The sequence below is a fragment of the Lycium barbarum genome, chromosome 10 (genome assembly GCF_019175385.1).
Source record: "Lycium barbarum isolate Lr01 chromosome 10, ASM1917538v2, whole genome shotgun sequence".
NCBI classification, from domain to species: domain Eukaryota; kingdom Viridiplantae; phylum Streptophyta; class Magnoliopsida; order Solanales; family Solanaceae; genus Lycium; species Lycium barbarum.
In genome coordinates this window covers 46,489,445-46,502,374 of record NC_083346.1, presented here as the reverse complement: position 1 = coordinate 46,502,374, position 12,930 = coordinate 46,489,445, and the positions used below count along the sequence as shown (strand labels likewise).

General features: G+C 34.9%; 1 protein-coding gene and 1 pseudogene across 1 annotated transcript; one reads left to right on the top strand and one right to left on the bottom strand.

The window, feature by feature from the left end:
- The first annotated feature begins 1,988 nt into the window (after positions 1-1,988).
- Positions 1,989-5,796, top strand: LOC132614876 (GDSL esterase/lipase At5g08460-like). Its single transcript, XM_060329428.1, has 3 exons — positions 1,989-2,285; positions 3,082-3,209; positions 4,189-5,796. The coding sequence occupies exons 1-3, from the start codon at positions 2,039-2,041 to the stop codon at positions 4,297-4,299; spliced, it is 486 nt and encodes a 161-aa protein (XP_060185411.1). The 5' UTR covers positions 1,989-2,038; the 3' UTR covers positions 4,300-5,796.
- Positions 5,797-7,310: 1,514 nt separating this feature from the next.
- LOC132614755 (uncharacterized) lies at positions 7,311-9,790 on the bottom strand (annotated as a pseudogene).
- Between the last annotated feature and the right edge of the window lie 3,140 nt (positions 9,791-12,930).

Genomic DNA, 12,930 nt, shown 5'->3' with positions numbered 1-12,930 from the left:
AAGGAACCCTAGAAGTGAAGGAAATCCAGTTACGGCAGCCAGCACAGATCCACAGACCGTGCTTCTGTTTACCGTCCGTAGAATTATAAGCCGAGGGCATTTTTATCACATTATTTTCGCATTTTGAGCATTATATATAATTTGTATAGGATTTTTGTGGGTTATGTTGTGCAGATTTTACTACTATTTTCTACATCATTGAACTCTTTTCCTTTGAAGCTTTTGAGGGGAATATTCAATCTTTTTGTCATCTTCCTTTGATTGCAAGCTTTTAATGTCTTCTTTAATGCTTTGTTTTGTACTTCTAAACATGAGTAGCTAATTTAATACCAAGATTGTAGACCCAATGACGGGTATTTACTACTGAATATATGAATAATAGGTTGTTGGTTTCTATTCATTTCTCTACCTTTTTATTAGGTAGTGGTTGCAAACATTAACTTATGTCATTTACTCTTTCTTTACTTGGAAAAGTGAGTTAGGATTGGCAGAAATGAAAAGAAAGAACTCGGGGCGTTAACCATCATTTAATAGGCTCGTTTAAGAATAAGATGCGTTGGCATATAAAATATCGTTCTTCATCGTAACTCTTTTGCATTTGAGAAAATCATATAGAGGAAATATTTTCTAACTATTGGGAAATATTAGCGAGTCTGTTAGTGATCATATGCATACCATACAACGATCCATTAGAAATATATAACACAAACACCTATAGCATTACGTTTCATTAACTGGGATACAACTTTGGTTTCTCTCTCCACTTATCTTAGGTCAAAATAAATAACAGAAATACCAAACTCTTTACAACTTACCGGAATAGGATTATGACTAAAGTCAAGTAACACACTACTAAAAGTAAACTTTTCACACCTTATTCCCTGTGGGATTCGACCCCAACCTAGTTGGGTTACTATGTTTGACAGCTATCACTTTACAACATTTATTTAGGTGTAATTTGTGTACGTATGGACATACAAATTAGGAACTACTTTTGTTAGGAAAACTCCGAACAATATTTATAATAGTAACTTATACTATATTTGCTCTGCTTATTTCTCAGGCCAATGGTGGCCCAAACAATGGTTTCACTTTACTTTGAGTAATATAAATATCGTCTGTTTAACCAAAAACAAAGTTAGCATAAGCGATAATCGGGTTCTAAAACTCATGGGTGAACACGTTGTGAAGTTGATATGCTTTATCTGTATAAAGCTTTTTTGTCTTGTCATAAAGAATTTTGTGGTTCAATAAAACATAATATAACCATCAACTCTAGCTAGGTCTTGAAAAGGTATACAAGTGAAAGGTTCAACTTAAAAGAACAGTATTTGCATAAAACTTATATGAACGACATGAATCACTAACTAAGTGTGGGACTGTCAGATTAGTTAGTATTTGAGAAGAGGAGAACTGTCATCTTTTGAATAATATAAGTATTATTTTATTATGTTTTTAAAAAGATTAAAAAGGTTTTCAAGTTCAAATAGGTGAGTATTAATAGGTGTGCATGTGGTTCTTATTAGGAACAAATAGATGTGTTAATATAATATGAACGGATACTTAAAAGGTATTTTAAATACATATTCCTCCACAAAGGATTGAATAGTTAAGAATTCTATCCCTTTCTCTCTTACTGCTCTCTACAAATCACAAACTGTGTTCTTATGGACAATTAAACTTTATAGTTGAAATTTGAATTTCATTCACTTTGTAAAATTCTAGAGAAATTCTGCCATAAAATTCATGAAGCAAAATGGGCTTAAATTTCTTTAAAATAGAGATTACTTTATTAAAGCTGGATCGTTCTCGTTCCCCATATTCTGCAATATGTTTTCTAACAAAACATAACTGAAATAAAAGTGAAATCAGAAAACTTGCAAGAATATAGGGAGGAAAGAAGGGAAATACGTTAAACCAAAAGCAAGATACTCGAAAAAATGGATTGTTATCATTCTCATGACCTCTTTCTTTTAATGTTCTTTAAAAGCAACATATTGCAAGTTCACAACTCATTGAATGATAGAAGCTAGCACATATGGCGTGGAAGGTTCTTTTCTTATGCAATTTAGCTCTCTTTGTTTTTCTTTCTTTTGAAGAAGCCACTGCTGATGATGAGCCACAGTTCACGGCTTTATTTGTCTTTGGGGATTCACTTATGGATCCTGGAAACAATAACTATCTGGCAAACTCTTTGGCAAAGGCTAATTATGTACCTTATGGAGTTGATTTTCAAGGACCCACTGGGAGATTTTGCAATGGAAGAACCATAATAGATTATTTGGGTAATTTGGATCTTCTCATATATTTTCTCAGTTACTTGTAGCATATTTGGCCAAACTTTTAAAATTAACTTATTTCGATAAGTATTTATTTTAAAAGTGTTTTTCAAAAGAAATTTAGTGAAAAACAATTTGTGTTTGACTAATTAATTTGAAAAACACTTTTGAGCAGCAATTAGTGTTTGACCAAGCTTTTAAAAAGTGTTTCTAAGTATATTTTTCTCAAAAATATTTTTCAACAAAATACTTTTGGAGAAACACTACTTCTTTAGCTTCTGAAAAATAACTTCTGTTATTCCCTAAAAACACTTATTTTCTCCAAAAGCTTGGCTAAACACCTTTTTTTTTTTTGTTTTTTTTTCAAATAAGCATATTTGACCTCCTAAAAGCTTGGCCAAACAGACTAGTAAAATCATGTGAAATATGACCTGCAAGATTAAAACTCCATTTTTGTTTCTATAGCTGATGTAGAGCAGAGATTATGGTACTAATTTATACTCCCTCCATTTTAATTCGTTTGTCTTACTTTAATTTTAGTCTGTCTAAAAACGAATGTCACTTTCTATATTTAATACGACATCTTTACACCCAATATCTTACATGACATATACAAGAACTACAAGATTCAAAGGAAATTTTGGTACATTACACATATCTTTAGTTTAAGACAATAAAATTCATTTTTTTTTTTTAATTTTCTTAAATTCCATACCGAATCAAACTAAGACAAACAAATTGAAATGGAGATAGTAGTAATTAAAACTGCTTGCTTCCTCACAATCTTGTTAATTTTTTGAAGGTGATCTGCTAGGACTTCCACTTATTCCAGCTTACACAGCTACTATCACCTTGGGTTGTGATATTTCCAAAGGAGTAAATTATGCTTCAGTTGCAGCCGAGATTCTTGACGAGACATGCCAAAGTCTTGTATAATTTTTCATCAGTTTTTATCTTCTGAACCTTTCTTTTATAATTTTTTTACGAATTTTGAATTATATCCACGTACACTAAAATGAAAATACTACAACTGTAGTTTAACTAATTGCAATAGGTTAATTACTATATTTTCTAGGTTACCAATCCAAAATACGTATGGACGGGTACTTGCTGTAATAAACTTTTAAATAACATGATAGATTATAGGATAAGTAATATTTTACATATATAAAACGTGAGGATACTCTCCCAAGTGAGCTAACACTCAATTCTTTACCTTTGAGACTTCAAAAAGAAGTCGCAGTGACTTTTCCTCCTAAAAGTTCCCTTGATAATTTATTTGTTGAGGTATATACTACTAATCATGCATTTAATAGTATATATTCAGAGAAGTCAACACTGTAGTTGATTTTTTTGTCCAAATATGACTATTCTAACAGTGTTACTATTGCCATGTCACGTTTTACTTCACCATCTTCGTTTGTTTGTGACTAGTGACTACTATGTTAATGACCCCTCAAATCAGATTATGAGGAGAAGGTCACATCTTATAACAGTTAATTAATATATAAGAATATATCTTCTAAAGTAAAAAAATTATAATATATTTATTCTAACAATTTCTATGATGGGAGATTCTTAGAACAAAAAAATTCTATAGCTAAACTTATAACATTAGTTGTTTTTTGACCAAGGAGAAAGGTTTATCTTGAATAAACAAGTTCAAAATTTTGAAGATACCTTGAATAAATTAAAGGGGCAGACGGAAGAGCAAGAGTTAAGCCATTATCTTGCAAATTCGTTGTTTGTAATGAATGTTGGCAACAATGACTACGTCAACAACTATTTGCAGCCTTCATTGTACTCAACAAGTTCGATTTACAAGCCTAAAGATTATGCTGATCTCCTCATAAAGCACTACTCTAGGTAAATATTGGTAATACATACTTACGTCTCTTTTTTTTTAAAGGCAGAATACAACCATGACTCCATCTTTGTTTACGGCAATACTTTTGGAGGATTTACCCACATATTCAACAATGCCTCTGCTTATGGTAAGGAAAACATCCTATTGATTTAGCATTATATTAATTTATTTATCACCATCTAATTCTAATTTGCGGAATTCATACATAAATCTTATCAAATTTATTCCTCTCATGCACAAACGTAGAAATATATTTATTGACGAAAGTCTTTCAGTGTTTCACTTGAGGAATTATATTCTTTTCTCAGAGCTGTAAAGTTAGTTATCAAATTTGTGCATTTCCTTGCTAATTGCAATTATAAGTTCTTGTTATTATACAGTGTTCTAATGCAATTGTAATAATCTGTTTTATAACCAGAAAACATAAGCACATTAAATGGAAATATAGAAGAAACAAAAACGAAATAAATAATTCCTAACTCACATAATTCACGGTGTATCCTGTAATTTCCTCACTATTGCCCAAGATATTTGAATTAATTTCTCCCATGATAAAACGAAAAAACTATTTTTGTTATAGAGACACTTCGAATTACAAAATTTTGTCGAACCCGAAACAAGGGAGCAGAGCACACTAGACACTTCTGTTTAGAAAACATTGCAGAAATGAGGGGAGAATGTTTGCAGATTTTCTGTCCTTGAAACTAAGGCCAAGCCTGAATTTATAGTGAACGATTTGGAGTTCAAATGGTGAAAAGATGCTTATTCGGAAACAAGTTGTGACTGTTCACAAATGGTGCCTGTTTGGAACAAGATTGTTCGAAAAAATATCTATTCTAATTTTAGTTAATGAAACATTCGGAAAGCTCCACGTGACTTTATGGGAAAAGTCACAAAAATAAAACTAAAGAAAGAATACTTGGTCCAAATATATTATCAATCAAATAATTTGATCAAATATTCTTTCTTTATTGATGACAATTCAACACTGTCAAAACAAAAGTTATTGAGGATAGTCAATATTGTCAAAACAAAAGTAAGAAACGGTCATCAATAAATTTGTTTGATCTCTTTGAATCTACATCTTGAGATCTCCAATCTTCTAGGTAGAGTTAATCATTTGTCCTCGGTCATAGCCCAATTCCCTTCGATGATCTCTCAATCGTCTCTCTAGATAGATCGAAGCCAAAGTCATTTTTAATAGAAAAGTAAGAAGCAGTAACAAGTATAAATTAATTAAGTGGTAATTAATGCATGTACATATTAAACACATGTTAAAATTAGATTTTGCAAAATTTATTAGAGAATGGTGTTGTTTGTGATGGTTGTATCCTAGTAGGTTTTGAAGTAAAGGATATTGGTTGCTGTGGCGTTGGGAGGCGAATAACATGTCTTCCACTTTCAGTACCTTGCATGAATAGAGATCAATACCTCTTTTGGGATGCCTTCCATCCAACACAAGTTGTGAATCAAATTCTTGCTAGGATAGCATATTCAGGGTCCTTAGATGATTGTTATCCCATCAATGTCAAACAAATGGCTCAACTCTAAAACTCTTCTTTTTCCGTTAGCTTTCGTGAACAAATGCGTGTCAATATATGCAAGAGCAAAAGACTACCAGTGAATTATTACTGCTAAAAAAGAAATTAGCTATATACACCTCTATAATAGCACGTCACTATAAAAGTCAAGTTAATCTCTTATATTTTACCTCTTTATAATAGTTTTTTTACCTATAACAGTAACAATCATCTTTATAACAGTATGTTCTTTATAAAATTACCCCTCTATAACAACTATCTTCTTTTTTTATTAATATAATAATCAACTATCTTTATAGAAATAGAATCTCTAAAATTACCAATAATAGGTCTAGAGATTTTGATCAAATAATTTTAATTCTTTACATACTGCATATGATAAAGAATATTATATGAATATATTATTCCATCATTAAAAAAATTCTCTTCTTTATACGAAGTGTGATTTTATGCGTCTTTTTTTTGTCCATAACAGTCAAATAAGATTTAAAAATCAAATGTTGTCATAGATATATAACAGTCAGTCGTTATACCAACAAATAAAATCTCGTAACGAACGAGGTTGTCATAGAGAGGTTTGATTGTATCTAACTCTTTTGCTTAATCTATAAAATGGAACATTTGGCCGCGCCACCCGGCTATAAAAGTGAGACCTAGAAGAAGTAGGTATGTCCTTCCAAAAAAATTGAAGTTACCCAAGAATGTCTAATACATAACTTAAACCTATAATTCTCCATCTCTTTCAAAATTTTACTCGATGTCTAATACATAACTTAAACCTATAATTCTCCATCTCTTTCAAAATTTTCCTCGATCCATGGAAGTATAATTCCAGGAGGTGACAGCTCTTTGTGTGTGATTAAGTTTGCAGTAATATTGAAAAACAATATGAAGAGTCTTCTTGGAAATAGCTACTAGTCGGGCTCACTCATAAGGGGTTCTAAACTGCTAATTAGCTCATCAACCCATTTAGTTTGCCCTTCTAAACGCTAAACGTATAAATACACCATTATGAGTGTTGGAAAGGATGTGTTTACCACCATAATATAATGGTCGGGGTTTAAAAAGAAAGTACTCTGCATCTTCTAAAGGATACCTAGACCCTGGAGAAAGAAAAATCATATGTTATATGAGGATCCAAAACTTCTAACTTCCTCTTTACTCCATATTTTCCTCCTTTCCTGTACACTCATACTTTAAAATTTATATTTTTTGCAAAAAGAATTGAAGGTATTTTAGTAATTTTAACAAAAGAATAGCTTATTAACAGTTTCAGCACATCTATACAAACACATAATTGCTTATTTATAAGATCAATTTTCGCACTTAAAACTTATCAGCTACTTATAATCAACTAATCCACTATAGCTACAGTGGATGTCAGACTACATTCCTAATATATGAAGAAAAGTTTATCACATTCATCGACATACAAACATCATAAGTATGACCAAAAGAGAGAACGAAGTAGCAAACATTTCCGGTTTCAGAATGAAAATTACAAGTGGATTATAATAAGATACTTCAATTTTTTTAAAAAAAAAGCTCTTTCAAAGATAAGATGAAAACTACATAAATAAGAAAGCATCAGATACCTACCTATTTAGCAAGCAAACAGTGCCAACTAAAACAACTGGGATAAATTCTGAATTTCGGTAATAACAGATTTCTCAAAACAAGAGAGAATGTGAACAGAATACTCGAAAAAATTAATAAAGTAACAGCTATTGTCATTGGAATTTCATCGCCAGCTCATGCCAATTCCAAAAGAAAATACAACTACTCTGCATGCTAACCTGGTGGTAGAACAGGGATGCGTCAGACTTTGCTCTCCTTCTCTGAACCATAGTGGAGTCCTGCTGAATAGTATTAAAACCAGAATTAATGCCAAGGATAACAAACAAGCCTAAGAAGCGATTGAGGAACTTTGGTTGCACGAGTATGATATGGAACTCAGTCTAGTCTGAACCTTTCATTCGAGGAACAACTCTAGCAGTAATCGCGATAGCCGCCTTGGATAGTTGACACAAATCATTGAATCTTTGCTATTTTTCTAGTTTTACTTCCTTTTGTCCGCATTTTAGCACTAGCAGTGGCATAACACCTTAACTTCTCAAGGATCATTCTCTCACTGATGCGCAACACCAATGAATAATATATCATAGGTTCTTTCACCAGACAGCAACAATTCAAAGTTTTGATATCATTTTCTAGACAGTTTGAATCATATAAACTTCCCGAATATCCGCTAGTGCCAACAGAGCTGCACAAACTCCATCTGTCAGCAACATACTGTTGTTAGACTCAAAACCTTTTCCAAATAAAATAATATCTTTCTTCGACAATTTGAAGCCCTTAGACTTTTCAAAACCATCGGTGATAGATACTGCAAGATCGAGTTCAACATATACTTCCTCTGGCAATAATATTATGTAAAGCAAAACCAACCGCTCAATTTGTGGCTCCCCATCAAATGAAATCTCAAAATATTCAGAATTTTGGCTAACGCACCCAGAACAATCTAATTCTCTCCATAGTGATAACCTCCTCCTACTGTAGCGATGTGAAAACCGAAATGAACTCCACTGAAGTACAAGCTCCAGATCAAGGTTCACAATGTCATACTGGTTATCAAGCTCTGCAAATCCATACCTGTGTAGCAGAGCAGCATTACCTAAAGAGCCATGCGTATTGAATACCTACAAAAGGATACACAGAAGCCGCTAAGAAAATAATCAACTAGTGATAACATCAGAGAGTATGATACACTTAAAATTTTCTCTTCCACTTAGATACAAAAGTGAATATACAACCACAGGAAAGTCATTAAATAAGTTGTTTACAAACCAGTAAGGAATATCAATTAGACAATAAGGGGTTATTTGGTTCACATACTAGTTATATGAGATAATAGTGCAGAGATTATTTATATGTTCAATAATAATGAAATTATAGTTATGCAGTAAAAAATAATGTAGTGACTATTATGCGGTGCATAACAGTACAAGGAATGGTATGTATATCACCTACTAGGCTACTAGAAGGGCATTTTTTACTTAAATTCCCACATTGCTAATACGTGCAATTTTATTCCACATTCTATCCTGCATATAAAAATTCAGAGATTTCCACATAACTTAATGAGCATTATTTAATACCTCCGACCAAAAGTTGTATTTGTTATGTGGAGATTACTTCCTTTATCAAAACGTTAAATCAGTTATGTGGCGATTAATGTATTGTTATCTAGCCAACCAAACATCATATTAGTTTATGCAAGAGTTTATGTTGGGATAATTTACCCTAGTCCCTCGAGCCAAAAAGTCCCTAAGAGAATATCACTCAGATTTTCAGATCAGGTTAAAGAAGATATCAAAAAACAGATGTTTCCGCTGCATCTGTTTTTCAGCAAAGAGATTCAGTTACCTCTCCCGCTTCTTTACTGCTTTAAACGGTTGATAGGTACATTTATATCTTGTAGTGGAATGGCTTTATGATAAAGAACTGTCAGCACACTGGCAGGATTCAATTCATAAAATCAAAGTAGGTCTGTGCAACTTCAACTAAACAAAAGATGAAAACTCTGCTCATCTATGCAACAGGATAACATCAATTTGAATAACAATTTCAGATTAAAAGAAGATCTCCTCACCTCAGCCCCGGCTTTGACCTTTTTCACCATGATCATTTCTACAACTGTAAGATCATCCCCAGAAACTGAAGAAGACTCCGAGTAACTCCCGCTAATAGATTCACCCCTTGAATAAGCTATGGTTGTTTCATTGTTGTCATTTTCATGCTTGTCGTTGTGAGCATCATCATCCAATTCATAATGAGAAGACTCCAAGTCACTCCCACTGAAGCCTTCACCTCCTGAATGAGAGCTTCTCTTGGTTGGTCCAGAGTTATCATTTCCATATTTTTCATTGCCATCATCATCATCCGATTCAGAATAAGAAGATGTGAAGTGTACATCCTCAGCACCAGTCTTGTGATTAAACCTGCACATCAAATGTTTTTCGGATTGAGAGGAACATAATTCAGAGCCCTTCAACACCAAATCAAGACTACATAATTTTATAGCACCGGTGCAAGAATACAAAATCAGTTGGGTTCATCAATTTCCATGTAGTTGAGAGCATTTAAATTGTTTAATAAGGTAGGTACATGTCCTAAAATGAAACGCGTTGAAGTCATAGGGAAACAATCATTCTGCAATTGAGTGCTCTTCCCCTGGAGACTGTATGAGTTCATTGGTCAAGACATTGATCCAACAAGTAAAAGATAACCAACTTTTGATGAGTTACCGAACTCCTAGCACATAATATTCTAGGTTACGAGAGGATCCATATGCACTCAAGAAATGTTATCAAAAGCTAAAAGCGCAAAAAAGCTGTAAGGTCACCTGGGGCTTTAAGCGCAAAGCGCAAATAAAGCGTGGGCTTTAATGAAAAAAGGCGCAATGGTGCGAACATAAAAATATATATATGTTTAGTCCAAGACTAATAACAATAAGCATGAATAACAAATATAAGGATAAAGAAATTGTAAAAACATTACGATAAAGTGAAATATCAAATTATCTAGTGTCACCTCATCAAGATAGGCTCTCATTGGCAAGGAAAAGTATGTCTTAGAGCCTTGATGATGACACTGAAGCGCACATAAAGTGAGGCGAAGCCCTCAACATTTTTTTAGCCTCGCTACAGGGCTTAAGCGCGGCTTTGACAACACTGCACTCAAGCTAATAAATCTCTGAAATAGATCCGAACTAAGAACCCTTACCAGTCAGACGAGAAACAATTTTAATAGTTGTTAAGCCGGAAGCTCAGTTGGTACATATACAGAGTACGGAGATGTTTGGAAGCTAGAGGTGTACGTATAGCATACATTAGGGTGATTAAGGACATGTATGATGGAGCCAAGATCGGAGTGAGGGCAGTGGGAGGAGACCCGGAACACTTTCTAGTCGAGATGGGGCAACAAGGATCAGCTTTTAGCCTATTTTTATTTGCCTTGGGGGTGGATGAACTGACGCAGCAATATCCAAGTGGATCTGCCATATTGTATGCTTTTTGCTGATGACATAGTACTGATTGACGAGACACGTGGCAGAGTTAATGATAAGCTGGAGGTTTGGAGACGGACCCTAGAGTCTAACAAGTTGAGTTTGAGTAGGACTAATACAAATTACTTGGAGTGCAAGTTTAGTAGCGTAACTCACGAGGCAGATGTGGAAGTGAGGATTGATACACAAGTCACCTCCAAGAGAGGCAGTTTCAAGTGTCTTGGTCAATAATCCAAGGAAATGGGAGATTGACGATGATGTTACATATCGTATTGGAGCGGGGTAGATGAAATGGAGGCTCGCAACCTGTGTCTTGTGTGATAAGAATGTGCCACCAAGACTTAAAGGTTAGTTTTATGAAGTGGTTGTTAGACCAACTATGTTGTATGGGGAGGAGTGTTGGCCGGTCAGGAACTCGCACGTCCAAAACATAAAAGTAGCGAAAATGAGGATGCTAAGATGGATGTGTAGGCATACTAGGAGAGATAGGATTAGGAACGAAGATATTCAGAACAAAGTGGGAGTGGCCTCCGTGGTGTACAAAAAGAGGAAAGTGAAGCTGAGATGTTTCGGGCATGTGAGGAGAAGATGCACAAATGTCCCCATGAGGAGGTGAGAGGTTGGCTATGGTGGGTCTGAGGAGAGGTAGAGGTAAGTTGAAGAAGTATTGGGGAAGGTTGATCAGACAGAAAACATAGCACACGTGCAGCTTACCGACGTTCCTAAATAGGAGGATATGGATGACAAGGATTAGAGTAAAAGGTTACTGGGTAGTTGAGCGCTGTCTAGTTGTCCTTATCAGTATTATTAATATTACTAATTTATTATCCTATTCTTCGATTTTTATCATTATTTGTTATTTCCTTTGCTTCGGTTACTCGCACTTATCCGTCCAATCAATACTCCAGTATCACACTCTATTGGAGTTACCCTTTCTCTTCCATGTCAAGTTTTAGTACTACCAAGCATTTCTCTTTACCGTATCAATGTCGCTTTCATAACTACTGTTACTATCAATTCAATAGTATTTAACTCATCTCGTATAGTTGTTAATGATACTCCTAACTTAATCCCGTCCTGCCATTACCTTGTTGCACAACATCTCTTCTCGTTAGAACATGCCACAAGCTTATATCTTATCTCCTTTAGATTCTAGGAAAATTTCGACAGAGTTTCTCTCGTAAGCATAACAATCCCAAACCTGCACATAGCCCAGAAAACACGTCCGATGTCTCAATAGGACATATATCGGAACACACATAATACGTAACTGAACAACACAAGATCACTTACCATTAAAGGATATAAATAATAGGGCTTGTCTCATAAGTTGTACCTGCACACTCGGTCTAGAATTCCAATAACTGTATACCTACACATATTATTTATATTCACTCACTGTCAATTAACTTACTCGTAAATCACGATTCTGGCTATCACTAGGTTATTAACGAATATAATCATCTCAAATTGTCAGATTGGCTCAGATTTTTCACCTCGACACAATCATCACAACGGGGGTGATACACGACAACATAGGATCCGAATCAATCCATGCACATATAGCGTAAGAGGATACTAACAATATACCTGGAACAATATCAGGGGAAGACTCAGGATTCTGTCGCTCAGCTAACGCATGGATATGATGCTGGGATCCACTTGGACTGGGCATTCCTCTTTGGTCTCTATCACCACCTACTAACATCTGTGGCCTTGGCCTTGGGGGGTGTACCGACGACAAAGAGCCAGCTATCACTCCCGTAGCCCGAACCTTACCTTTTCCACGCCTCCATGGGCAGTCGTGCATGAGATGGCCTGGCCGGGCACAGGTATAACAAACATTCGAGCCCAAGCGGCACGGTCCCCAATGTAACCTGCGACACCGAGTACATTGTGGTACCGGGGATCTCGTCTGACTAGAACCACTCCAAATCCGAGAACTGGAAACTCTGAGACTCTGGGTGACTTAGAATAAGTAGATCCATCAAATATGGGTCTAGAAAACTGCGGAGGAGCACCACTTGTTGAACTAACTGAGTGCCTAGAGAATTATTGCCTCGGAGCACCCCTAAACTCATGATCAAACCCTGAAGAATTAACTCCCTTTCTCCAACCCCTATTATCGTGGCCCACATCCTGCCGCTGAGCTTGAGCGGCTACCAATTGAGTCAG

Excerpts from the sequence above, each read along its gene's own strand:
- LOC132614876 (XM_060329428.1), top strand. The coding sequence starts at position 2,039 with ATGGCGTGGAAGGTTCTTTTCTTATGCAATTTAGCTCTCTTTGTTTTT. Across the intron at positions 2,286-3,081 it reads AACCATAATAGATTATTTGG|GTGATCTGCTAGGACTTCCA; the intron begins GTAATTTGGATC and ends AATTTTTTGAAG. Across the intron at positions 3,210-4,188 it reads ACGAGACATGCCAAAGTCTT|GCAGAATACAACCATGACTC; the intron begins GTATAATTTTTC and ends TTTTTTTTAAAG.